The sequence below is a fragment of the Eulemur rufifrons genome, chromosome 9 (assembly GCF_041146395.1).
Source record: "Eulemur rufifrons isolate Redbay chromosome 9, OSU_ERuf_1, whole genome shotgun sequence".
Classification (NCBI taxonomy): Eukaryota; Metazoa; Chordata; class Mammalia; order Primates; family Lemuridae; genus Eulemur; species Eulemur rufifrons.
Window position 1 is genome coordinate 40,739,912 of NC_090991.1, and position 26,419 is coordinate 40,766,330.

At 49.9% G+C, this 26,419-nt stretch overlaps 1 protein-coding gene across 3 annotated transcripts; it reads right to left on the minus strand.

The window, feature by feature from the left end:
- Window positions 1-246: 246 nt before the first annotated feature.
- On the minus strand, window positions 247-26,242 carry DCAKD (dephospho-CoA kinase domain containing). Of its 3 annotated transcripts, XM_069481544.1 has the most exons (6): window positions 26,031-26,242; window positions 24,526-24,636; window positions 8,223-8,452; window positions 7,634-7,837; window positions 4,143-4,230; window positions 247-1,535 (listed from the first exon to the last, which is right to left on the minus strand). In XM_069481544.1, the coding sequence occupies exons 3-6, from the start codon at window positions 8,332-8,334 to the stop codon at window positions 1,244-1,246; spliced, it is 696 nt and encodes a 231-aa protein (XP_069337645.1). In that variant the 5' UTR covers window positions 8,335-8,452; window positions 24,526-24,636; window positions 26,031-26,242; the 3' UTR covers window positions 247-1,243. The 3 variants fall into 3 exon arrangements, with proteins under 3 accessions (XP_069337645.1, XP_069337647.1, XP_069337646.1); XM_069481546.1 differs by lacking the exons at window positions 24,526-24,636; window positions 26,031-26,242 and adding an exon at window positions 20,025-20,082 and having other exon boundaries at window positions 8,223-8,448; XM_069481545.1 differs by lacking the exons at window positions 24,526-24,636; window positions 26,031-26,242 and adding an exon at window positions 20,025-20,076.
- Window positions 26,243-26,419: the final 177 nt, after the last annotated feature.

A 26,419-nucleotide genomic window follows, 5' to 3' on the forward strand; every position in this document is an offset into this window, starting at 1 on the left:
TCTGCACTGGTCTAATTGGGTGGGGGAGGGCAGATGGAGCAGGGGGGTAGGAGGGAGTTATGCTGCCCGGCACCTCCACCCACCTCCCACAAATGGTCCTAGGACCTGGCTGGGGTCTTCCTTGGGCCCAGGGAGAAGCCAGACAACTACTGTTCCTTCTGGGGCCCAGAAAGTGAGGGGCCCAGGCCTCAGTGTGGGAAGAAGACGAGTGTAACCCCAAATGGTATCAGCCAAGTCTGGGAACCTTGGTTGGTCCAGGGCATTTCAGACCAACGCACTTTATTAAGCACCAACAGCGAGCCAGGCTCTGCACTAGGAACACAGAGATGAATGCGACACTGCTCCTGTCCTCAAAGGGCTTACAGGCTACTAGGAGAAACCAACCAGCTTTTGGCTGATGATGGTACCGTGGATTAAAGTAAACATGGGGGTGGTATCCCAAGCACCTAACTCAGCCTGGGGCTTCAGACGGTACCTGAGCTGGGAGTTAGCCAGTTGTAGGAAAAAAGAAAAGAAAAGGTATTCCAGGCAAGGGAGCAGCAGGGCAAAGGCACAGAAGTGAGAAACAGTGTGGTGTGTGAGGAGGACCAAGAGTTCAGGGCTAGGAGTTCAGAGTGGTGGGAGGGAGTGAGCAGGGGGTGGGTGGCACTGGAGAAGTCCCATGGTGGGATGGTGGCTCCAGCATCACCCACGAGGGAATCCTCACTGCATCCTGGCCAAGGGCACCAACCTAGGGCAGGACGCTGTTGAACCCTGTTTAACGGCAGAAACCCTTGGTCCAAAATGATTCCCATGGTCCACACTAAGGAGGTTTTGGCCATGACTGGGCACGTCCTCAAAGGGGGTTCAAGCCCAGGGAACCCTTGGCCTCCCAGCTCTGGTGAGCACTGGTGAGGGCCAGAGAGACAGTGTTCCTCAAGCTGCCCACAGAAATTCACAGCAGCCTCTGACCGCTGCTCTCATGCACCGTTATGGACACTGCTCTGTGGGTGGTGCCACAGCAGGAAGGTGCCCTGGGAAAGGTGGGTAGGAGCGCCTACTGCCAGCAGGCTGTTTCTCTGCCTCAGACAGGATGCGCTCCAAAGAAAGATCGGCCCAGCGCAGGGGCCCAGCCCAGATTGAGAGAGAGAGAGAGAGAAAGTGTGTGTGTGTTTTGAGGAGGTTGGGAGGAAACAGGATGTGTTACCTGGCTTCGGCCTCCAAGGAGATGGAGGCCTGGGGCTTCCCACCTTGGCGTGCCCAGCTAGGGGTAAGGCAAAAGGTAGCGGACGAGCATGTAGAGGAGGCTGGCGATGCCAGCCAGACCTGTGAGGACTCCGAGCCTCAGCGGCAGGTACTCCAGGGAGCGCTCCAGCTCAGCGTGCAAGAGGATGATCTGGCGTTTGGTGATGCTCCACTCGCCCGAGTTGTCTAGAACGTGGCGCGCCATGCGGGCCTTGTCCGTCAGGGGCAGCTGTGCATTGATGCGGGCCTCTGCATCCTCACGGTTCAGGCTGTTCCGCCGCATCAGCCGCACCAGCTGTGTGTCCTGGTCACTAAGGACAGGGCAAAAGGTCACTGTAGGTCCCCACCTACCTCTCACCAGCAAGTCACAGGGGTGGGCAGCCCTGTCAGGCCCAGCCAGGAACAAAGCCTGGGGTCTGGATCTTCCCTTGAATCCTACCCTGCTCTGGGCTGGAGTCCCACAGCCAGGGAGGGAAGCCTGGAAGCTCACTGGCTCGCTCCCAGGTCCTTCCACTCTTTGGGAGGACCATATAGCTCTATGGGCCACCTAAGCCCCTTACTATAAAAGGAGAGGAAAGATCAGTAGTTGTTTTTTGCCATTTGGGGTCTCTCTGCTTTGCCACTAGGCTTGAGATTTCCCAGTCATAAGATGGGAGGATTTGATCACCCGAACTAGCTATATCCTGGATCCCTGGATGGGTGACCTTTACTGAAAGGCCTGTGCCTGCAAGCTAGACGCTTCCTGCAGTCCCCCTGGGGGCCTGGGCCTGCAACATCAAAAATAGCTCTCTGGGCCCCACAAAGCCCCTCTCCTTGCCTCTACACCTGCACCCCTGCATACCTAGAGCAGAAGGATGGTGCTGAGAAAGGGGCTGCTGTGCCTGACGCCACTGATGACGTGGGATGGGCGAGCCCAAGGTGCTTCAAAGAGGAGCAAGGACTCGAGAATTGGACCCCTCAGTCTTGGGACATGATTAAGCATTGCAGATTAGGATGAACAACACCTGGTCTCCCCACTCCAAGGGAAATTCAAAGAACACCTCCTTCACCCACCCTGATATTGCCATCTGGGTCCTTCCTTAGGAAACTCCTTTTCTTGCCTTTGGCTTCCCAGAAACGGCCAGGCGTGGCTGGCTCCAGTCAGTCCTCTGGCATGGGGTCGTCTCTGACACCTGCCTACCTCAATGAACTCCTCAGCCCCTCCATGGGAACAAGAGCAGGAGGGGCTAAGAGAATGGAGACGGCTTAGGGGGTCCCTGTGGGTGCACATCCTCCTGAAGGTGTGGTCCAGACCGCAGGGCCTCCTGGGATGTGAAGACAGCACCTTGAACAGCCCTTCCTAGGGCTGAGAAATGATCCATTAGAGTTAGTTTAAAGCTTGGTGCTATCGTGGTAATGGGATTTTTACCCAAATGCTTATTCTATAATTGACAAATTCCTCAAAAACAAGAGTAATCATGTTTTGGTATAATCACACTTTGGGAAATGCCCTATATAATTCCAAATGCACCAGTAGTTTGCCAGTTAAAGAAATCCATGAGGGGATCCTTATCTTTGTAAAGCATAGATCCCTTTGGTGAAAAGCAAATAATCACTTACTCTTCTCTCTGGCATCTCTCGGCATTTGTATACCCACAGGTGCTGAAAGCGGGGCATGAACGGCACCCAGGATTCTAGCAAGGCTCCTCCGGCTAGTGAGTGGGGCTACAGATCTCCCAGAGAGCAGGCAGGACCAGCACAGCCCCACTCATCCACCAGAAGCCACAGCTATCTCTTTGCTCAGCAATCAGACCGACCTCAAAGGAAAGTGCGGGAAGAGAAGGGTGGCAGGGGTGGGCACTGGTGACTGCAGGTGCAATCGGCCCCCATTCTGTCTTCTCACCTACACGCTAAGCCCTAAGATCCTTTTTAAAAAAATTTATATCCCTAGGTACAAAGTTCCAATTGTATTACAAAGGCAAAGAGAATTCCAGGTCTTTGTGGGGTCTACTTGGCCTCAGTGGATAGTCTCACAAACAGGGAACAAAGAACGCAGAGAGGCAGCAGGTTTACAGAGGGAGACATGACCCAGTAGGGGAGCTGAGAGGACGTCCGGAGTCCCCCTGACCAGGCTCAAGGGATTCAGACTGGCCTTTCAACGACAGCCCATGGGGGACCTGAGGAGAGGGGCCTCCAACGCATGAATCTTTTGAGAGCTACCCTGTGCCCAAAATACCTGCAAAGCCAGTGCCCACCTATGTGTCTGCTGTACTTGTGGGTGGCATCCGGAAGTTTCTGGGTGGCAAAGACACCCTGTAGCCTCATCTACTCTCTCACCCACTGGGGCTGTGACTCATTTTCTCCCACGGTTTGATCCTCCTGTTTGCTAAACCTGGATTCTGGTTTGCTTCATATCCTGGGGGACTCTGAGAACAAAGCTCCTTTCTTAGCTGGGCTCTGACAGTCCCCTCCATGCAACTTCCTGTTCATAGGTGTTGCCAATGGGTGACCCTGCACAAATTCCGTAACTCCCCCCTTTGATTTTATCTTCAATAACAATGACTGCCTCATGCTGAAAGGTAAACCGCGTGAAGTAACAAGTGCGGGAGTTGTTTGGAAAGTTGTGAAGCACTGCAGGAGGGAGAAGGGAGCCACTGGGTAACAACAGGGTCGTGGGTGCGGCCTGGCAGCTGGCAGTGACTCCAGCGGCCAGCAGGGGGAGCCCTCCCCAAACGCTAGAGAAGCCTGGGGGTCCATCGCTTCCCACACCTGCCCCCAGCAGTATCTGGGTGCAGAGGTTGGTTCCATAGACTCTGGACAGTGCTGCCCAAACCCCTGTGCCTCCTGGCTGCCTCGTGGGGAAAGGGCAAAGTGAAAAGTGATGTGGGCCATTTCCTGGGGGGGTCTTCCTTCCCACCCTCAGCGTGCTACACACTCACCAGTACACCACCACTGTGTGCTTCATGTACTTGAGCAGCTTCTTGGTCTCAAACAGCAGGGGGATATCCAGAATCACATAGCGGTATCCTGCGCAGAGGTTGGAGAACCCACAAGTTCAATTCTGCAAGCGCACACTGAGAAGTGATTACGTGCTGGGCGAGGGAACAGAGATGAAACTGTTGGCTCCCACTGTCCAGGGGGCTCAGCAGAGGGGCAGACCTTCCAAGGACAGACAGACCCTGAACACTGGCCAGTTCCAATGCCATTCAGCACGGAATGCTGCAGGAAATCAGTCAGGCTGGCTCATCAGGGAAGACCTTGTAGGGCTGGCACTTACGCTGGCCTTGGAAAGTAGGTAGGACTTCTGATACTAGAAAATGAGAAGGTGGAGGCGAGCATTCCAGGAAGGAGGACCTGCAAAGCACAAGGAGTTGGGAGGCTCTACTGTGCGGGTTGAAGCAGAAGCCTCAGGCAGTGTGAGGCAACGCTGAGGAGGTGGTCAGGGCAGGCACAAAAGGTTTAGTTCACCTTGATCTTGAACCCAAGAGTTATTTCTCAGCAGGGAAATGACACAGAGTTGTAGGAGACTGGAGAGAGTTTCCAGGAGTAGCTGGGCCCTTTCAGCTCTACTTCATCTACTTTTGCTCAAAAAAAAACCCCCAAAAGGATAGATTCTCCCCCCAGAGCCAGGTCCAAGCCTGGCCCCTGCTGTAAAGAGTCACGTTTGGCTAGCTCTACCAACTCTCTATGAGAGGCTCACTCGGGTGGCGGCAGCAGCAGCCCTAAAAGGAAAGAGGCTGCCTCTCTTATCAGAGGCAGACTTACGGCCAGGAGTTGTAAGGCCTGGGTCTGGAGGCAGTGGGGGTGCTCACGACTACTCCTCCATAACTCACTCCAGTGGGGCAAAGGCACTGGCTGGCCCTCCCACTGTAAGCCAAGGCCAAAGGCAGCACCCCCACCCTCTGTGAGTGAGCACAGCCACAGGCGCTGCCCAGAAGCACCGTGGGCCACATGCTCCTAGTTCTCTTTACATCAGTGACCCCTGTGTGTGTACCAAGCTGGGAGGGGCCCGGGGGAGCAGTGAGGGTAAGGGACAGGAGACTGCACCCCTGGAGTGTTCCACTCCAAACACGTCCAACCACAGAAGCAGACACACATCACACCAATGCCAGGCATGTCACAGGAAACCAGCACTCAAGGTGATGCAGGGAATGGGGGTGACAACCCCAGCTGCTTGGTTTCCTGGTCCCCAGGACCTGCTGCTCAGGAAGCCCAGAGAAGCCTGCAGTTCAACAAGGGGGTTAGAGCATGGCTCTGATGGTGTGCCTTGGTTGGCAGCCCCCCACCTCCCCACCATGTGACCTTGTGCCCCTTAATAAACCTCGTTGTAAATGAGTAAAAAGAATATCTATTTCACAGATGAGGGTAAAGATGAAATAAGCTTTGAATGCATGTAAACTACTCAGCACCCCTCTCCCAGCCCCTCCTGAGTGCACCTTAAATGATGGCTTTTACTACAGGAGGGAGGCCAGCTCCCCTACCCCCAAACCTGGAGCAGGAGCTAAGACCAGATCCTCTCCGGGACTCTTATCTCCCTTTCCTGCTCCGCTCCCGCTGCCTCCTCTCCCATCACTGTCCTTTTTCAGGCCCCTCTTGGGAGCTCATGGCCAGCTCTCAGGGTCACCGGCAAAGGGCTATTCAGCTGTCACATCCCTCCTGCTTGATAAGCTCTGCAAACCATCCTGACTCTATTAAGACATCCGCCTGCCTACACAGAGAAGTCCCCAACAGCTGGTGATCTTATCTGACGTTTGATTATACCAACTTTGACAGTTGTATTTGTTATACTCATCAGGGAAAACTGGGACTGTGGAAGCCACAGCTGTCGTCCCCATTTTTCACCTTATCGAGCTGAAAAGCGCTTTCTGGCTTTTATTTAAGTGGTGGTGGTTGGGGAGGCGGGAGGCTGGGTGGATGACACAGAGGGAGAGCTCTGGAGCGGGTGACATTATCCAATGCTTAATTTCAGAAGGGGAGAGCTGCTGCTGCCTTGAAGCCCTGCAGATGCACTTGCCATCGGCCTGGGAGCGAATGCAAAAGGGCAGGAATGAAAGGCAGAAGGCTGCACTCTTGGGTGGGGGACAGGAGGGGTTCTGGCACAGACACAGGAGGCAGGACAAAGGCAGAAAGAGACAGAGACTTGGTGAGTGTGGAGGGAGGGAAGGAGGCCTGTGGCAAGGTGCTGAGATGAAGAGCAAAGTGGGTCCAGCAGGGAGGATGCCGGAGCCAGCTCCAGCCCTGGCCGGAGGGGAAAGGGGAGGGTCACCATCACGGATGTCTGCCAAGTCATCCCTCTTCTGGAGGGAGGCATTGGCCAGAGGGGAATAGGAGTGGGGGGAGGTTCCCCACTTGAGGCATGACAGAGTAAGGGAGAGGTTTGTCCATGGTCACAGTGTAAAAGCCCAAGGAAAATCTAAAAGGCTCCCCCATATCCTCCAGGAAAGAAAGTCTCAGCATCGTGCCTGACAGTGGGGAGACGGGCAGCCAGGCCTTCAACTTGGAGGCTCAGGCTAGAGGCCACGTATGCCAAGGGCTGACAGGCAGATCGCCAGGGGCCCTAGGCCAGCCTCCTGCCTGATCCTGAGACACTGCTCTATGTCCTACCACTTCTCCTGGTGACCAACCCATCCAGGCCAGTCAGGTCACCCTGCTCAATACCGTCTTGAAGAACAGGCCTTGAACCACGGCGTATGGCTTGGGAGAACGTTCTTGCTAACTGACCCCAGACCCCTGCTTTCCAAATACTCTCCTTCCTTTCAGTCTTGGCATATCACCTGCCTGTCCCTGCACCTGCCAGGCTAACCCTCTCCCTGGGGCTCTAGCCCTGGAGAATTATCCTCCACTTGGAATCCCTCCTCTGCCTGCCTTGGCCATCTTGGTCCCTCCGCAACTTCCAGGCTACAAACTTGCTTTCCCAGGTGGCTGAACCAGCACCAAAACAGACCGACTGCAGTTTATAATTGTGTAACAACTGTCACTGATGTGGACTCTCGGTCCTCCTAACAGATTTTCACATTGGCATTATCATCCCCATAGCATAGAAGTGGGGTTGGATCCCTCGACAAAGTCACAGGCTAGAAAATGTCAGGGTTAAGATTTGAACGCAGGTCTCTGACTTCATTATTCCCCAGCTATTATTGCTCCCATCCCTGCTAGAAAAACCAACTTACTTCCTGGGATCATGGCTCAAAAACCTCATGTGTCTCTTCTCATTAAATTGTCAACCCCCTTAAGAGTTGAGGGACATGTGCTTCTTTCCTCTGGGGCTGGCACGGGGCTCTGCGTGGAGGGGGTTGCCATGAGCAGTGTGAACTCACCAGCCTGGATGACCAGCTCCCTCCCCTGGCCAAACTTTCTGCAGAGGTGAGGGGTCCTGGCCCTGGAAGGAGAGGGCTTTGCCCCCACCCCTGTCCCTGTCCCTGGGTCTTACCCCTAAGGAAGTACTTGAAGGTCTCCTTCATCATTTCCTTTTGGATCTCAGGGTGAGTGATGGCGTTGAGCAGCTGCCGCCGGTCAGGCTGGTTAAAGATCATGTCCCCCAGGACCTTGCGATTGATGTCACCATTCTCCAGCAAGACCTCAGTGCCGAAGGCCTCCACGATGCGCCGGTGCGCGGGGTATCCTGGCTGGACGACTGTGGTATAAAGAGGAAGCTGGGTCACTCTCTGGAGCCCTCCAGCCAGCCAGGGGACCCCAAGTGAGTAGAGGCAAAATGATGGGAACCCAGGGTGCTTCTTTCAGGTGAAGCAAAAACAAATGAGGGGAAGGAAAGCAGTTAAGGAAAAGAACAGCGCACAGGTAACAAGGCAAGATGGGGCGGGGGTGGGGCTTCTAAAGAGAGGAAAGAGCAAAGAGCAGGCAGGGTGGGCAAGTGCAGGGCAGGGGCAGGATGGGAAGTCAGACCAGGGCCGACAGGAGCCCTCCTCTCCTCTGAGACTTACAAAAAGGGAGGCGCAACGGAAGAAAGGAAGCACAGGGGAGCTGCCATGTACAGCTCCCAACGGCCCCCTCCAACTCACCGTGCCGGGCAATGATGTCCACGTCAATCACCGCACAGCCCAGCTGCTGGAACACCTGGATCACCGAGCTCTTGCCGGAGGCAATGCCCCCCGTCAGGCCCACCAGGAACATCTTCCCAGGAAAGAGGGAGGTCCGAGAGATTACGGGGGCCAGAGCCGAGAAACAACTGCAGAGTAGGGCAAGCTCAGCCGATCAGGATGGTCACCAGAAGAAAGCCAGCAGGACCTGCCTGTTGAAGGCGAGCGAGCCTGATTAGTTTGGGCCAAAACAACTGGGAGAGAGGCAGCCACAGCCCAGCGGGGCAGGGTCATACCCTGAGTTTAAGGAGCTTTGCGGCCATCTGGAGAGGAGAAACCCTTCAGGAAAGGCATCCAGTATTTTTTTTTTTTTTTTTTTGAGACAGAGTCTCACTTTGTTGCCCAGGCTAGAGTGAGTGCCATGGCATCAGCCTAGCTCACAGCAACCTCAAACTCCTGAGCTCAAGGGATCCTCCTGTCTCAGCCTCCCGAGTAGTTGGGACTACAGGCATGCACCACCATGCCCGGCTAATTTTTTCTATATATATTTTTAGCTGTCCATATAATTTCTTTCTATTTTTAGTAGAGATGGGGTCTCGCTCTTGCTCAGGCTGGTCTCGAACTCCTGAGCTCAAACGATCCGCCCACCTCGGCCTCCCAGAGTGCTAGGATTACAGGCGTGAGCCACCGCGCCCAGCCGGCATCCAGTATTTTTTTTAAAAAACATTCATAAAGAAGGCAAACTAACACTATAAATTTAGCAAGGAAAATGCTGACCAGGCAGAACAAAGCCAGGTGCTATCTGGAGGAGGCTGTGTCCCGCTGCAGGCAGACTTCCTATGGAAAGGTATGGAAAGGAGACAGACACCTATCCCTCTCTGGGGAACCCAAGGCACTTTTCAGTTTCCCACAGGCCCCCGCCCCGGGCTCCACTTTCTAGCCTGGAACACTGAGGCTCAGGGGAAGCAATGGCCTGCCTGCAGCCACCCAAGTGAGTTGCAGGAGAGACCACAAATAGAGTCCAGGTGTCTGGGCCCTCTTTTGCCCAAAAGTCCCCTCCCCACAGAAGGTCCCACTGCCCACTGCACCTTGAGCACCGGCACTAGGACTAGCTGGGTGGCTAGTCTAGACTGACATGCACAATTGTTTTCCTTAGCCAAGAGGTGGCCCAGACGGTAGCTCAGTGGTGGCAAGCAGTGTCTTGGTGGCCACTAAGCCTGAGGTTTAGAGAAGTACAGGCCTAGCCAAGAAGGAATGTAAGGAATAAGATGACAGGCTGGGTGGTAGTGGCAGTGTAACTCTGAGCTCAGTGTCATGGCTTGTGGCTCCCTCAGACCAAGCAGCAGTAGCACAACACAAAGGCTAGAAGCATGACCTCTTCCAATCCAGCTCTTCCACTCATATGCTGTGCAACCCTGGGCAAGCTACTTGCCTCTCTAGACCTGTTTTCTCAGCCATAAAATGAGGTTTTATGGATCATGAGGCTGCCTCACAGGGCTGTTGTGCAGACTGAATGAGAAAATGCACACACAGAGCTGGGCGCAGCGGTGTGCGCCTGTAGTCCCAGCAACTCAGGAGGCTGAGGCAGGAGGGTCACTTGAGCCCAGGAGTTGGAGGCTGCAGTGAGCCATGATGGTGCCACTGCACTCCAGCCTGGGTGACAGAGCAAGACCCCATCTCTAAAAAATTAAAAAGAACGAAACAAAGAAAAAAAGAAAATGTATACACAGCCCATGGTACACTGCCCGGTAAGTGGCAGATGACTAAGAAATAGAATGGTCATGTTGCATTTTCCGTAGTAAATGGGGTTACCATGTCTTGGACTTTGCTCCCAGGCTAGAAGCAATGAAATCAAAGCCAGGTCTCTCACCCTTCCTTCATCATCCTCAGGTCACTTCTCTAGAACCTTGGAATCTGTCAGAGGACCTTTTTTGTTAAATGGCAGATTTACTGTCCTAATTACACTTGGCTTGAGCTTATACTGAAATGAGTTTGCCTCCCCTGAGAATGCACCAAGCGACAGGAGAGGCAGCCACTGGGATGTGGCTGAGCAGGTACATGGCTTGGGGCAGCAGGGGACGAATCCAGAAATTTAAATCTGCCGGAGCTCATTCTATTAGCAAAGGCCGGATGGAATTCAGGGTTTGTAACCCCCAGTCTAGATCCCTGCCTTTAATGTACTCAAGGAATGATTTTTTTTTTTTTTGAGACAGAGTCTTGCTCTATCACCCAAACTTGAGTGCAGTGGGTTGTCATAGCTCACTACAACCTCAAACTCCTGGGCTCGAAGGATCCTCCTGCCTCAGCCTCACAAGTAGCTGGGACTACAGGTACATACCACCATGCCTGGCTAATTTTTCTATTTTTTGTAGAGGCGGGGGTCCTGCTCTTGCTTAGGCTGGTCTTGAACTCCTAGCCTGAAGCGATCCTCCTGCCTTAGCCTCCCAAAGTGCTAGGATTACAGGCGTGAGCCACTGCACCTGGTCTGAAAAATTTATTTACCTTTAATGAGAAAAAATAAGGAAGGTAAATCTGTCTGTAGGCAAATCAAGTCAGAGCCAAAGAGAAATGATTTCTTGATTAGTATATTGTTTTCTTCTTACAGAATGGAAGGCTTGTGAAGAGCAATCAGGGCACAGAGTCAATTCTAGGCTCCCGGGGTAACCTAATAAATATCTTCCCCGCTCAGTGTCTTGGATGACCATCTGTGGACACAGACCCACAGCTGCTTGGCCTCCATCAGGAAGGCCAAGGAGATGGAGGAACACATGCCCAGGGAGGCTCTGGGCCCCTGGCTTCCAAGGGCTGGACAAATAACAGCTGTTCCTGTCCAACAAGCCCCTCTGTAACTCGTTCCTCTGTGCTTTGCGGCAACAGTGCCTGGGACCTCTTGGGTAACTAAAGGAAAAAACAGGTCTCATCCTTCAGGAAAATGGAAGAGACAGACAGTAACAAATGAAAACAGCTGAGATGAACAGGCTGCTGCTGGTGGGCCTGCGTGTGAGCACCTTCCCACTCACCCTGCTGCTCACGGATCTGCGGACCTGCTGGGGGAGGAAGCTACGGCAAGCGAGACTCCACTGTCCTCTCAAGGCTCAGCAAGGAGGAAACAGAGGCCTCCACGTCCCACCTAGACCTGCCCGGCAGCTCCCCCGCCAGGCACACATGGACAAGTGACGACCACTGTTCATGACCCTCTTCCTGCTCCGGCTCAAGTCATCACTCTCCAGAATCCACTTGTTTCTGTCATTCTACTGCCACTTACGCAGAAGTAGCAGGTCCCTTACAGCAAGTGATCTGAATCCCCGGACAAACTTTAAAAAAGGGACAGGAAGCCAGGCTGTACTCTGGCCTACTGAATCTGAACCAGCCAGGCCCAGAACCACGGCTCAAATGGAAGGCTGTGGACTGGAAATGGAGAGGCCTGACCCCCAGTCTCTGAGCACTGCATAAAACTCCCCGTGTCACTGCAGGACGCCTTCTCACCAGCCTGGCCCAGGGTGGTATGTACTCCATAAATGAGGAACAGCTGAGCCCGAATGCCTCCCCTCCTCTGGGCCTCAGTCTCCACACCTGTCAGTGAGGGGGGCTGCACTTCCAACACCAACAACGGCATCAGTTCCCGGGAGAGGCTGAGGCACGCTGGTGCTTTCCTTCTCCCCGTCCGTGGTGCAGCGCTCTTCCGGGAACAGCCACTAAATGCTCACCTGCGGAACCAAAGATGCCTTGACTGTTGGTGGCCTGGCAATCTTCCTCCTCAAAACCAAAAGCTGTTCGCAGAGCTGGCTTGGCTGGAGGAGGGACAACACCAAGTCCCGTGGTAACAGAGAAGGAGCTAATGCCCACTGCAGGAGAAATGGAAGCTGGATTCTGGAACTAAGCCCAGGCAGGGGATTCATCAGCCAAGGTACAACCGGAAAGAAAAGCAGGACTCGCATCCCAGGGAAGCCACATCCAGTCCTTTTCTCTCCTTCTCCATGTCAGTGGGAGGCCCTCAGGGTGTGAAGGAAAGGGAAGGACAGGTGAGAGAGGTGGCATCTGCGCCCCAAACCTGTTGTGAGCTCTAAAGGCTGTGAACTGAGGCTCAAATTCTATTGTGCTCCAAAAATGATGAGCTCTTCTCATTGAACTTCTGCAAATTGCCTTTCAGTTTTTTTTTCTTTCTTTTTCTGAGACAGGGTCTCACGCTGTTGCCAGGGGTAGAGTGTAGTGGTGTCATTACAACTCACTGCAACCTCAAATTCCTGGGCTCAAGTGATCCTCCTGCCTCAGCCTCCTGAGTAGCTGGGACTACACATGTGTGCCACATTTTTATTTTTTTTGTAGGGATGGGGTCTCGCTATGTTGCTCAAGCTGGTCTTGAACTCCTGGCCTCAAGTGATCCTCCTGCCTCGTCCTCTCAAAGTGCTAGGATTACAGGCATGAGCCACTGCACCCGGCCTCGTTGCCTTTCAGTTTTTACCTCGTGGGCCCCAATAGCCCAGAGAAGACAAAGTACTTTCAGGGAAGAGCAGTCTCCCTTGAAACCCCTCTGGCAGTATTTCTCTTAAGGAAAAATGAGAGTGGGCTCCAGGCCTCCAGACATAAAGCCCCACTGCTTCGTGAGGTCTGACCAAGTTCTAACTCCACTAGGCTCACACTGTTACCTAAGCTACCAGCACCTTGTGCCCAGACCACTGTAGTGGCCTCGAGACCTAACCCTTCAGTCCCTGCCCTGTTTCTCTCCAAGGTAGCCAGGGTCATGGCTTAAAGGGGTCACCTGATCATGTCACTTCCCTGCTTAAAACCTTCACTGCCTTCTTACCCCTCCTGCTGGCCCTTCACAAAGGTCTCCAGCCCCTGTGTGACCCCCTCAGTCACACCCTGTGCATGCCCTCTGCTTGTCACACTGACCTTCCTTCTGTCCCTGAGCATGCAAGCTGTTCCTATCTCAGAGCCTCCGAGCATGCTGTTCCCTCTGCCCACACTCACCTCATGGCTGGCTCCTCCTTATTTATCTGCCCTCACCCTGTCACCCAATCAGATACCAGGCACTGTTCCACAAGCTGCCTGCCCCATGAAGCTGACGCTCCAGTGCAGGGATGGAGAGGGGGGAGGGGCATAAACAATAAGCTCACAGTTCGTGTGGGGGTGCAAAGTGACAAAGGGTAGCAAGAGCAAGGGGGGTCATCACTATAAATGAGGGGCCAGGGAGGTCTCTGAGCCAGGGCCTGAAAGCAGCCAGGAAGGAAGTCACAGTCCTCTCTGAGCAGCCTTGTCCAACCCCCAGCACAAGTCAGGCCCCTGGTATTGCTCCCACCCTGCTTACTTTCCCTCCCTGTGCCCATCACGATTTGTACTTTTATTTCCATTTGTATGACTTCTTTTTTTTTTTTTTTTTTTTTTTTGAGACAGGGTCTCACTCTGCCTCCAAGGCTGGAGTGCACTGGCGTCATCATAGCTCATTGCAGCCTTGAACTGCTGGGCTCAAGTAATCCTCCTGCTTCAGCCTCTTTGAGTAGCTGGGACTACAGGCAAAAGCTGCTACACTCGGCTAATTTTTTTATTTTTTGTGAAAACAGGGTCTTGCTTTGTTGCCCAGACTGGCCTCAGACTCCTGGGCTCAAGTGATCCTCCAACCTAGGCCTCCCAAAGTGCTGGAATTACAGGCGTGAGGCACCATGCCTGGCCTGTTTGTATGACTTTTTTATTTTCACTTGTCAGCCCCCTGAACCAGAATAGGCTTAGAGCAACTCCTATGTGAGACTGTTTTAAATGTTAGATAAAATAACCTCCATGAAGCCACAAGCCATATCTAGTTTGTACCTGTCTCCAGCATCTAACATCGTGTCCGCTGTCTGTCACTTCTCAGGTGAGTGACATTGGTCAAGTTATTTAACCTTTCTTTGACTCAGTTTCTTCATCTGTAAAATGGAGCTAACAGCAAGTACTTCTCTGAGTTGCTGTGAAAAGTAAATGAGTTAATACACAGAGTGCTTAGTGCCTGGCACACACTAAGCACTCAATCAATGTCCCCTATTAGTTACTAGAGGGAGTGTTTGACAACTCTTATAGAATGAATGACCAAAGGACTCCATAACCAGATCTACGTATCAGTGCAGGGAAGAGGGAAATACTTGGGGTCACATTCTCCTGTTAGTAGCAAAAGGAGGCTGGAACCAGCCTGTCCCTTTTTCCATTAGAACATGCTGCTTGCTGCTAATCAATCTCTCCTGGGAAAAAAATGGAAACAAATAAAACACCCAGTGGGTTAAACATAATAAGGGACCAATATTTGAACGGACACTTTCACTTTCTTCCCTTGGGAGAGCTCAGGACTTAAGTCCTATTCACATCCTCCAATTGACAACCCAAACCTGCGTGTACCGGGCCAGGCCCTGGCTCCCTCATTAGCTTGCAGCTCCTTCCCGGCTCCTCCCACGGCCTCTCGGGATTTCACACTGGGTACGCCTGACTGGCCAGACACATCTCCTTTGAACTGCTTCCGAAGGGGAGACATCTATTTTGCTCCAATGATCAATATAATCATTCCTGAAAACAAGTCATTCCCTGACATGGGACCCAATTATTTTCCCGTGGAACCAGTGGTTGCAAAAACATATTGTTTTCTAGTTAACTATTAAGTGCTATTTTTATATATGATTTCCCCACTCCTAATCTTTCATTATTGGTAAGAGGCTGCTGTTTAAACCTGAGTCCAAGTTCTCTTTGTCTGCTAGGCCTACTGAGCCACCACCCTCTCCAGGCTACCAGTAACCTGGAGGGAGCCACAAGATGGGGTGCTGGCTGCAGCCTCCCTCTCCCTCCACCCCTTGCCAGCACCAAAGGAGGGAACAGGTCTCTCTCCTCTACTTGGGCACTCTCCAAGCACAAACCATCCCTCTAGGGAGCGTTTACGGGTGGGCAAGGAGGTTGTTTGGACTGGACTACTTTGCTGGCATTCATACAGAAAGTGTCACAGGGAATGCCCACTCTCAGAGGCTTTGGAGTCAGAGGGACCTTGGTTGCGATCTCAGCTCTGTCCCTTAACTAGCTGTGTGGCCTAGGGCAATTTATTTCAGCATTCTGAGCTTCTCTTTCCTTGAGTATAAAATGGGATTAATAATGACTACTCACAGGAGTCTTGTCAGGATTAAATGAGGTGACACAGGTCACGGTAACCTCATCTTTGCCAACTCAGTGTGTGACATGTCACAGCCACTGCAGCCTACTCCATTTCCCTACACAGCACGCCTACCTTCCACTCGCTTAGACCAAAAACCTTGCATCCCCCTGGCTGCTCTCTCACATCCTTCATTCAACCCACAATCCCCCGCCCCTCACAGCCTGGCCAGATGCCCCTGGTGCACATGCTGCCATCATCTCACCCTGGATCACTGCAGGAGCCCCCCTGCGACTTTCTTGCTGTACCTCTGCCTCCTAACAAAGCAGCCAGTGTGACCCTTTGTAATGCATCAGATCATGTCAGCCCTCTGCTCAAAACCCTCCAACAGCTCCCATCTCAATAAGCACAACCCAAGTCCTCTGAGAGTCCCACGAGGGCCTCCTGACTGATGTGGCTAAGTCTTCTCCAGGCATTTCCTACCATAGCTCTCGCCCTAGGTCACTGCCCCCCAGACACACCAGCCTCCTCACTGCTCCTCCACCATGCCTGGCACACTCCCATTTTGGGACTATGTCCAATGTCCCCACAATCTGATACAAGGCTCTTCCCCAGGGGGCTGCACAGCTCACTCCCTTCTCTGCCCAATTGTTCCCCTATCAGAGACTGTTTCATCCTGCTGAACCTGGGGCAGGAAATGCCCCAAAAGCAGCAGCAAGGGAGTTCCCACACAAGAGAGCGCCCTAGACTGTCCTGAGATGGGCAGTTGGGATTCCAAAGAAAGAAGCACTAAAGGTCCAGGGTGATCAGTTTCCAATATTTATTAGGGGAACTTGCAGAGAGGGCTGCAGCAATCCTCAAGACAGAGAAAAGGGGTATTCTACCTATGTATGTCCACAGTGAGGTGTCAGGGTATGCAGTTTATATGAGGGCTTAAGGAATGGGCTCCGGGCTGGGGCCAGGTTGTTTCAGTGTTTTGGGCAACAACCTAGATACCTTTATCAGTGCCTGGGAATGCTCAAGGCCCTTGTTTGGGTTGAAGCCTGCTGGGAAAAACCTGCAGCTATGGTCAAGACACAGAAAGAAAGTTCAGGGAACTGAAGAACACTACAGAGATATATAAAATAGCATCCCACTCACCTTCTAGTCTCCTTACTGGTCCACTTTACTCCACAGTGCTTAATCAACATATATGGCTATGTGTTTTTTTACTGTAATCTGCCTCTCTCCCTAGAATCTGGGTACTGCTAAATCCAAGGTGCCTAAAACAGGGCCTGACAAGTGGAAGGCCCTCAGAAGACATTTGTTGAATGAATACATGTACAGCATGCAGCAAAATGTCCAGTTCATGGGTAAGCATAAGCAGAAACTCAACATTAACTATTTTAAAATAAGAACACATTTGTTGGGCTGGGCACTGTGGCTCATGCCTACAATCCTAGCACTCTGGGAGGCCGAGGGGGGAGGATTGCTTGAGGTCAGGAGTTTGAGACCAGCCTGAGCAAAAGCAAGATACTGTCTCTACTAAAAAAATAAAAATAGAAAAAAAAAATTAGCTGGGCAACTAAACATAGAAAAGATTAGCTGGACGTGGTGGCATGTGCCTGTACTCCCAGCTACTCAGGAGGCTGAGGCAGGAGGATCACTTAATCCCAGGAGTTTGAGGTTGTTGAGAGCTACGCTGATGCCACCGCACTCTAACTCGGGCAACAGATAGAGACTCTTGTCTCAAAAAAAAAAAAAACAAAACAAAACCAAAAGAACATATTTGTTCCAAAAAACCTACAATGAGAATCACAAAACCTTTCCACATCACTTCCCACCCCCACATTATTGTTGGTCTGACAATATATTGGGCTCAAAGATGAGGAAACTGAGGCAGACAGTGCCTAGGAACATGAGTTTCCCAGCAGAAAGGAACTAGAGTGTGAAAACAGCTACACATCCACTGTTCAAGCACTTTCTAAAGGTGAGAAAATGGAAGTTAAAAGAAATTAGGTATTTGCCCAAGGTAGTTGCAGGTGGTCTTCACACAGGGGAATGAGAATCCCTTGGGGATGCATGAAGATTTTTTTCCAAGTGGCACAAAAGCAGAATTTTAAGGGGAATAAATTTCTACCTCAATTCCCACCGGCTTTCCTACGCAGCTCCCCCTTCATACTCACCCATCTCCCATGTTTCAAAGAAAGGCATAACTAGCCATCCATGTCAAATCTTATTAAGGAGCATTGTCCCACAGTGCAACAATCCCCAGGGCACCACAAAGGGGTGAGTCAAAGCTGAGAATGTGACTAAGTAACAAATCCTTGCCTGAGTCAGGTGGTTTCCAAACCTTTGCCTTTAGCAAAGTTAAAGGAGGACCTAAAAGAGCTATCAACTAACAGATCATTAACAAATGATCTGATGATAGATCACTATGTGATTTTTTTTTTTTTTTTTTTTTGAGACAGAGTCTCGCTCTGTTGCCCAGGCTAGAGTGAGTGCCGTGGCGTCAGCCTAGCTCACAGCAACCTCAAACTCCTGGGCTGAAACGATCCTACTGCCTCAGCCTCCTGAGTAGCTGGGACTACAGGCATGTGCCACCATGCCCGGCCAATTTTTTCTATATATATTTTTAGTTGGCCAGATAATTTCTTTCTATTTTTTTTTTTTAGTAGAGATGGGGTCTCGGCTTGCTCAGGCTGGTCTCGAACTCCTGAGCTCCAACGATCTGCCCACCTCAGCCTCCCAGAGTGCTAGGATTACAGGCGTGAGTTTTTTTTTTTTTAAGAGACAGGTTCTTGCTCTGTCACCCAGGCTGGAGTGCAGTGGCATGATCAGAGCTCATTGCAACCTCAAAATCCTAGGCTCAAGTGGACTATAAGCCCATGCCACCATGCCTGGATGGTTTTCTTTTTTTAATTTTTGTAGAGACGGGGTCTTACTATGTTGCCCAGGCTGGTCTCAAACTGTTGGTCTCAAGTGATCTTTCCACCTCAGCCTCCCAAAGTGCTAGGATTACAGGCATAAGCCATCGAATGGAAAAAAATCTCAAAAGAACAAAAACCTCAAACCAAAAGAAAGGTTTAATACTATTAACACAATTATTTAAAATGTTTTAGTTTTTTATGTATTTTTGTTACATACAAAAGAGAAGTACGATGATAAACCAAAGGCTTTCAGGTATAAAATCTATTGTAGAAAAAACTTCTGTGAGGAAACAGAGTGGAAATATGAATTCAAGAAAGAAAAAGGAATGATGTGAAATTTCTGTTAAATAAACACTGGTTCATAATTTTTCAAAAGATGAGGGAAATAAAATCAAATCACTATGGTATGTATTTGGATTCCATTGCAGAGATTTAAATTAGTAATGTAACAGCTTTATTTTAAAATATCAACAATTAGCCAGAAATCATATCCTTTGCAACTACTGAAACTTTCAGAAAAAAAATTTTGGCTGTCAATCTGAAAACGTGCCAGCAGTAGTTTCCAAAACAAAAGTAAACTCACTGCTTGCCTAACTTAAGCTATCAGCCCTAATCTTTTCTCCCTAAGGCATAATCACCAAGAGAGGCTCTGAAGCCCTTTACATGTATCCCCCAGGAGGTCAGATTCAGGCCTTGCTCAAGATAGAAGAGGATTTGGTGAGAATTTAGGGCCCTGCAAAGAGGAAAACCACCCCAACCGGCCTGTCCACTTTCTATTTTATCAGCCAGATCTCTCTGGCATTTTACCCCTTTCTCCATGCCTGCACCCTGCCATGCCAAATCAATCTGATTTATTCAGGTAAAATGAGCACTCCCTCTCCCACAAAAACAAACAAAAGACACCTTTAAAATATAAAACATATTCAAAGGATTCCATTTCCTCACTTTTAAAACTAGGACTTAATGTCAAAGATCATTCCAGTGATAAATTTTCCATAACTAAGGGAGAGCGAATAATCTTTGAAAACTCCATAAGCAAACACCAGACATGCCAATGCCTCCTTTGGGAAGGTGGGAAGACAGGCAGGTGGTCTGACAGTCCTCTTTACTTGTGGATGGGTGGGAGATCCACGCCGCCCTCAGTCCTGGGGGTCTTCACTAAACTTGACAGTGTAGCCTCCGGGGGAGATAGAAGCGGGGAAGAGAGGACTGAAAATCGGAGATGATCACTCAGCAAAACAGCAGCTACCCAGCAAAGCACTTTACATCCACCCTATGAGATTACCATTCCCATTTTTTCGGACGAACAAACTCAGGGTAGGAAAGGTACCAAGGTCGCACAACTGGAAGTGGCAGAGACTAAATTCAAAAAATCAAACGGAGGTCTGCCCACGCAGTTCTAAAGCAGTGGCTTTGGCCTGAACCTGGGTTTGTATCCACAATTTCCATCCTTTTCTAATTGTAAACCTTTCTCCACAGTTGTAAAACTGGAAATAGCACCTTGCTTCGCAGGGTTGCTGTTAAGACAATGAGCCACGCATAGAAATAAAACTCTTGCCCCACGGTCGGCTACAGAGTATGTATGTGCTCAAGACAATGTAATACAGGCTTTTAAAAAGGCGCGTACCCCAAGGCACACAGGTGGGGCGCTCGGGCGCGCGAAGCCGCTCCAGGAGGCTGGACGGGAACAAAGCACCCCGCGTAGCAGCCGCCCGGCCCGCCCCCTCCCCGGGGCCAGCCTGTTCCCACCCGCCCGCGCGGCGCGCTACGTACCCGGCGCCTCTGACCCGGCCTCGGCCACCGCGGCTCGCCCAATCTCCGCGGCGCTTACTGGCCCGCTCGGTTGACGAGGCGGGGCCTCGGGGGCGCGCACGCGGACCGGACGTCCGGCCGGCGGAAGGGGCGGGACCCGGGAGGTAGATGGGGAAGAGCGTGGGACAGCGTGGGGGGTGCGTGGGTCGGGGCTTCCCGGGAGCCCAAGTTTTTCCATTGCTCGGGGTACGGAGGAGGGAGGAATTGCAGGGTCCTAACTTCAAATTCAGGCTCGGCCACTTACTACTTGTGCACTTGGCAATGGTGACCCTGATAACGACAGTAGTTACATGAGCCGATTCTACCTGCCAGGTCCTCACCGCCCTTAAGGTAGATACTTGCCATCATCCCCATTTTACACAACAGGAAACTATGTTTAGAGGTTAATCCATTTGCCATTTCATATAAACTCATTTGCCTGTAAAACCACATTCTGTCCATACAAGCCTAGCAAGTCAGCCTCTTTTCCTGTCTCCTTTCTTAAAGTGGGGATAATCACTACCATACAGAGTTGTTGAATCAGAAATACAAAAAAGCATCTAATTATGCCTCACGTATAGTAGGTGGTCCTTAATTCACTCTAGACTCAGCCTCCCTTCCCTCTCCCTAAAGTGCATCTCTGTTCTCCACTTCCTTTAAGGTAGGAATCTTGTCTACAGGACTCAAATACCAAGTGCCTGGCACGGTAGGGGTTCAATATATTAGGGAATGAAGTAGTTTAACATCTTTGTCTGATCAGCTCAGTCCCTAAAAGCTTCTCCTTGACTTTAACAGTCAAGGAGACCTACTGCCATCACCTTACAATAAGTAGGATTCCATCTTATGATCACAAGGGCCATTTGATCCAAACACCCTGCCAGTGTCCGAATCTCAACGTCATCTCTGCCATCTTTACTTGGACATGTCCAGTCGCAGGGAACTCACTGCCTCTCTAGACAGTTTGTTATTTTTGAAGTCCAGTCCTGGCAGTTAGAAAGTTCTTCCTTAGATAATCTTTCTCCTAGTTCTAAGCCATGTGGCCATGCAGGACAAATCTAATTCCTATTCTACAGAGCCAGCTCAGTTCCCTTCTTTGATCAAACAATTGTGTTAGCCCTTTTTGTGTTGCTACAAAGGAGTAACTGAGACTGGGTAGTTTATAAAGAAAAGAAGTTTATTTGGCTCACAGTTCTGCAAGGTGTACAAAGAAGCATGGTGCCAGCATCTGCTTTTGGTGAGGGTTTCAGAGAACTTCCAATCAAGGTGAAAGGGAAGCAGGTGTGTCACGTGGTGAGCAAAAGCGCTAGCAGGGAGGGTGGTGCCACACTCTTAAACAACTAGTTGTAAGGTGAACTAATAAGAGTTAGAACTCACTCATTACCACAGGGAGGGCACCAAGCCGTTCATGAGGGACCCACCTCCATGACCCAAACACCTCCCTCCTCCAACATTGGGGATCAAATTTCAACATGAGATTTGGAAGGGACAAACATCCAAACAGTATTAACAACTTACAGATAACCTAGTCCTGTGGGTCTCAACCTTTTCTTTACTCTTGACACATCAGAGGGATGCTCAGACTCCCATCAGTAACCATGGCTGGCTAAGACAGTGACAGGACAGGAACAGGCCTTTACCTGTTTCCCCTCCCCGCCAATTATCTGGATCATCCTGGGGCATATTGTTAGGAAACCCCTCCAAATGATCTACTTTTCCCAGGTTCTGCCTTACAGTATTGTAACTACTGGTGTACAAGTGAGGGCCTTGTCTTCTAAGTAGGTATCCTTGTGGTCCAATCTGCCAACAGCAGCTGCACCCATGCCCTGGGATGATCCCAGAGGAAAGGCTGAAGGGCTGCTGCAGGGGCTTCAACCAGGGACTTCCTCAGTACTGAGACTTGGCCTTTGCAGTTTTGATGAGATGCCATCAAGGGCTTTTTCAACTCAAATATCCTTCATTATTCAGGACAGCAATAAGAAACTTTGAGCTAGCTCTAGCTGCTTACTCGATCTCATTTCATCGTGACATGACCTGCATCTCAGTCACTTGTGTCCTTAGCATCTAGCATGATGCCTGGAATATAGTGCTGCTTCAAGTTTTGTTTGACAAACAACCCTCTGAGTCCATTAGAAATGAGTCCTTTGACTCCTGGTTCTTAAATTTATTTTAAATAAAGATTAATATGCAATTCAATTTACACTACACTTCACAAATACCATTAATATTTATCCTTTATTTAAAAGATTCCAAAAAACAAACAAACATAAAACACCCTCTGGCAAGTCCTCACCAGCTGGACGTCCAAACTCCTGAGCCTGAAACTTAAGGCCTTCTGTGACCTGGCCCAGATCACCACTCTAGACATATATCTCACCATATGTTCCCCCTTGGGAAAGAGAAAGGAGGAATGTAAGCTAGTTATGGCACTAGGCTTTGTGTTAAAACATGCAGGTTCGAGTCTGAACTCCATACTAAGCAGCAATGAAACTGGACAAATCACTGAACTTTGTTTTCTCACTGTAGAACAGGAATAACAGCTGTCCTGCTCATGGCAGAGTCAAACAAGATAGTTGATGGTAGGGATTAAACAAGATGGTGTGCTAGTGTATTTTGTGAACAATAAAGCACTGCACAAACGTAAGGACTCAATATACTATGTGTTCCTGCCTCTGCCCTTTGCTTGTTACATTTCTCCACGCTGAAGACCTTGTGTCTTCTTTCTCACCATGTACTCATTTACTCACTCATACGTTAATTAATCCAACAAGACTATTATGTGCTGGCATTAGGGATACAGGATGAGGAAAATCCAACCTGTTCTCAGCCCTCATAGAACAAGGTGTTGTTCTATCCCTGATTCTCCATTTCCTGCCATAGAGCCTGACATGTCACCGTTATTACTCCAAAGTGGTGAATAAGTGAATCACAACCTGGCTTATGCCTTCCTAGGCCCACTAGAAGACAGGGTATCTCTGATATGCTGGGAGTACATTTGTGATGGACACAATGAGAAAGTTTTCCTTTGGTTATCATAGTAGTAATGGTGACTTCCTGGGAAGGGAAATAATAATTAATTGGGTATTGACTTTCTCCCGGACATTTTATTAAGTGCTATGTATGCACGTCTCATTTTGCAGATGAGGACAGAGGCACAGAGAGGTTAAGTGACTTGCCTAATGTCATTCATTAAGTCAGAGGCAGAGCCAGGACTTAGAACCCAGGGAATCATACTCTGGAGCCTCTTACTCACTATATTCTACTGCCTCCAGTAACAACCATGAAGAGATGATGGAGGTATCTACACTAGGAGCAAATTTCAGAATCTGTAGAGCTTCATGGATGTGATCCTCAGTCACCCTCTGGGCCCTGCTGTGCCCCACCACCTTCATATGGTGCTCCTGTAGAATGGGTGGCTAGGAAGAGCCAGTGGAGCTAGATGGGAGAGTCCTGCTATTCTAGTGTGAGGAGGAGCTCAGAAAGCTGGGAATGAAAAAAGAAGAATTTTAGGGAACTAGATACTAATTGTAGAAAATGTAACAACTATCTAAAAGGGTAGATAGTTGTTACATTTTCTACAACGTAGAAAATGTAGAAAGAGATAATATATTTCTGCATAACTCTATAAGGTAGAACTTGGCCAACTTTCTACCAGTTACGGCTGTCTGAAAATGGAAAGCTCTCTTTTATGGGGGAGTGTGATGGAGCAAATAGGAGAACTCTTAGAACCCCAAGAAAATACCTGTATACCCAATTTAGGAAACTCTACATCCTTTTGCTTTGGGCAATCATTCCATATCAATGTGACTTTAAACCCAAATGTAAACTTAAGCATCAAAATGAAATGTGGCAATATTTAGTTATCAAGTGGTCATTTTAAGAAGGTGATCATATACAGATATGCAATATCTTTTTAAAAACATACAATTTCAATCTTATTATAGAAAAATATGGATCTTGCAAAATCTAAGTGAGGATTCTAACTTGAAAAATCCTCAGTAAGTGCCTCTCAGTTCCCTTCTAACTCTGAAATTCTCAGAGGTGCTGGATTCCAGAACTTTGGACTTGTACTTGCATTCTGAGCTTGGTCATGACAGCCATATTATTTGCCTACGTCCCAGAAAGGCTTTCCACTGAACAAAAACTGCTCAGTGGCTGGGCGCGGTGGTTTGCACCTGTAATCCTAGCACTATGGAAGGTCGAGGCAGAAAGATCGCTTGAGCTCAAGGGTTGGAGACCAGCCTGAGCAAGAGCAAGACCCTGTCTCTACTAAAAATAGAAAAATTAGCCAGGCATCGTGGCACGTGCCTGTAGACCCAGCTACTGGGGAGGCTGAGGCAGGAGGATCACTTGAACTCAGGAGTGTGAGGTTGCTGTGAGCTAGGCTGACGCCACTGCACGCTAGCCCTGGCAACAGGGCTCTGTCTCAAAACAACAACAACAAAACTGCTCAGTTTGCATTTTAATATAAGGCAAAGTGTCTTACTTAAAGCTTTGAACCACAGAACGAGAGGGCCAAAGAAGCCAGCACCTTCATTCCTTCATACTTTTCCCTGGTCCTGCTTCATTAGTGTTCATTCAACCTCTGCATGCATATCTGTGGGGAAAGAAAACACAGGGCTGGGAATTAGAAACCCAGAGGTGAGTTCTGGTCCAAGCTCTGCAACTGGGTATCACTATCATTTTTTTTTTTTTTTATTAGTACAGTTTCCTTCAAGTCCCCTTCCCTATCTACTTCACAAGGTCATATGTGCTAAAGCAGGTGAAACATTTAGAAGAGATAAGTCCTTCTAACACATGTAAGAAAGATTTATTATCTCTGACCTCCCCTTCCCCTGCAGCTACAAATAAGGCACTGTGTTGACGGCAGACTGGGCCCTAGAGAGATGACTGTGGTGACAGCTCTCAGACTGAATGGGTATGTTTGACTGCCTTCCAAAGTCAAATATAAATAATTGGGGATTTTTTGCTGCTTGGGATCATATTTACTTCTGCTCCTGCCACTGATAAAAAACCAGAGTTGACTATATTTAGCCCTATGTTTTCTTTGTGTTTTCTTTCCCTGAGTCAGATGGGAACTGTTTCTTCCCATCCTACCCTTATTCCCATGTTGAGAGATTCCCAAAGGCAAAGACCATTTCCCTTTTTGGCCATGGAGCTCTCTGATGGTAACAACTAGTCCTTCCCTCACCACCACCACACCCAACCTGAATAGGAAATAGGAATGGGAGCTATGTCTTTGGGTGCTCTTCTCAGGACTCAGGTGAGATTACTCAATCACAGGAGTGAGACCAAGTGACTGAAACATTTAGTCAAGGATAAAAACAGATTAAAATGTCGCAGTTACCTTTTTTTTTTTAACATCCAGAATACACACTGGAGTTGCAGTTACCTTCCAACAACCGACTTCCTCAGGTGGATAAGTGTGTCAGACAATGGGATTTTCCTGGTGGTAAAGATTTTGAGGCCTCAGGGGCAGACAGATCCGAATTTGTATACTGATTTGCCACTCACTAGTTATGTGACCGTGCAATTTACCAACCTCTCTGGACCACATTCTTTCATCCGTGAAAAAGGTTACCTATAGTCTAGGCTTGTTAAGAGGATTAAATGAGATAATGTACGAAAAGCCTTACTACAGAGCCTTGCATATAAGTGCTCACTAAAGAGTCACTGTGGAGGGCTCTTGTAGGAAAGGGACATGTGTGCGGAAGAGCTTGGAGGAGACCACGACCTGGAGGCCAAGAGGCAGCGAACCTTGCCTACCGAGTAGTCTGATCTCCTGGCTCAGGGTCAGTGCTCCGCACACCACAATCCGGCGCCTCTCATGAGGCCTTGAACTGCCAGCGATTGGGGTTGCTGCCCAGACTCCCGAGTGAGGAAGGCGGCCAAGAGCCAATCTGGCTTCTTGCAGAAAAGCCCCCTCCAAGAAGGTCGGGGCATCAGGCTCCCGGCGGGTCGCACCTGCGGGCGTCAGGCCCTCTCACTTACCCGGGAAAGGTAAAGGTCCTTAACGGCAGCCAATAACGGCTCACCAGTGGCCCAGACAATAGCAAGGGGAGGTTGAAGTCAAACCTTGGATTTTGGAGCCTCCACGCCTGAAACCCTAAACCAGCATCGAACTACAACTCCCAGCACGCCACGCGGCCGCTCGCGTCGGTGGGAGTCTCGGTCCCACCAACCTCGCGGCCCTTCTTTCCTCAAAGCGTGGCCGAACATCTAGGCTTCCGGGTATTGCTTCTCCCCGCTAGCGACGCCAGGACAGCCTCCCCTCATGATTTCTGGGTATTGTAGTCCATCTTGTTTCGGTTTCCCGGGAAAGAACCGCTCCTGGTGGCAGCTCGCGTCGCCATAAAAACTACAAAGCCCAGAATACAGCG

Excerpts from the sequence above, each read along its gene's own strand:
- DCAKD (XM_069481544.1), bottom strand. The coding sequence starts at position 8,334 with ATGTTCCTGGTGGGCCTGACGGGGGGCATTGCCTCCGGCAAGAGCTCG. Across the intron at positions 7,838-8,222 it reads GGACATCATTGCCCGGCACG|TCGTCCAGCCAGGATACCCC; the intron begins GTGAGTTGGAGG and ends TTTATACCACAG. Across the intron at positions 1,536-4,142 it reads CACACAGTGGTGGTGTACTG|TGACCAGGACACACAGCTGG; the intron begins GTGAGTGTGTAG and ends CCCTGTCCTTAG.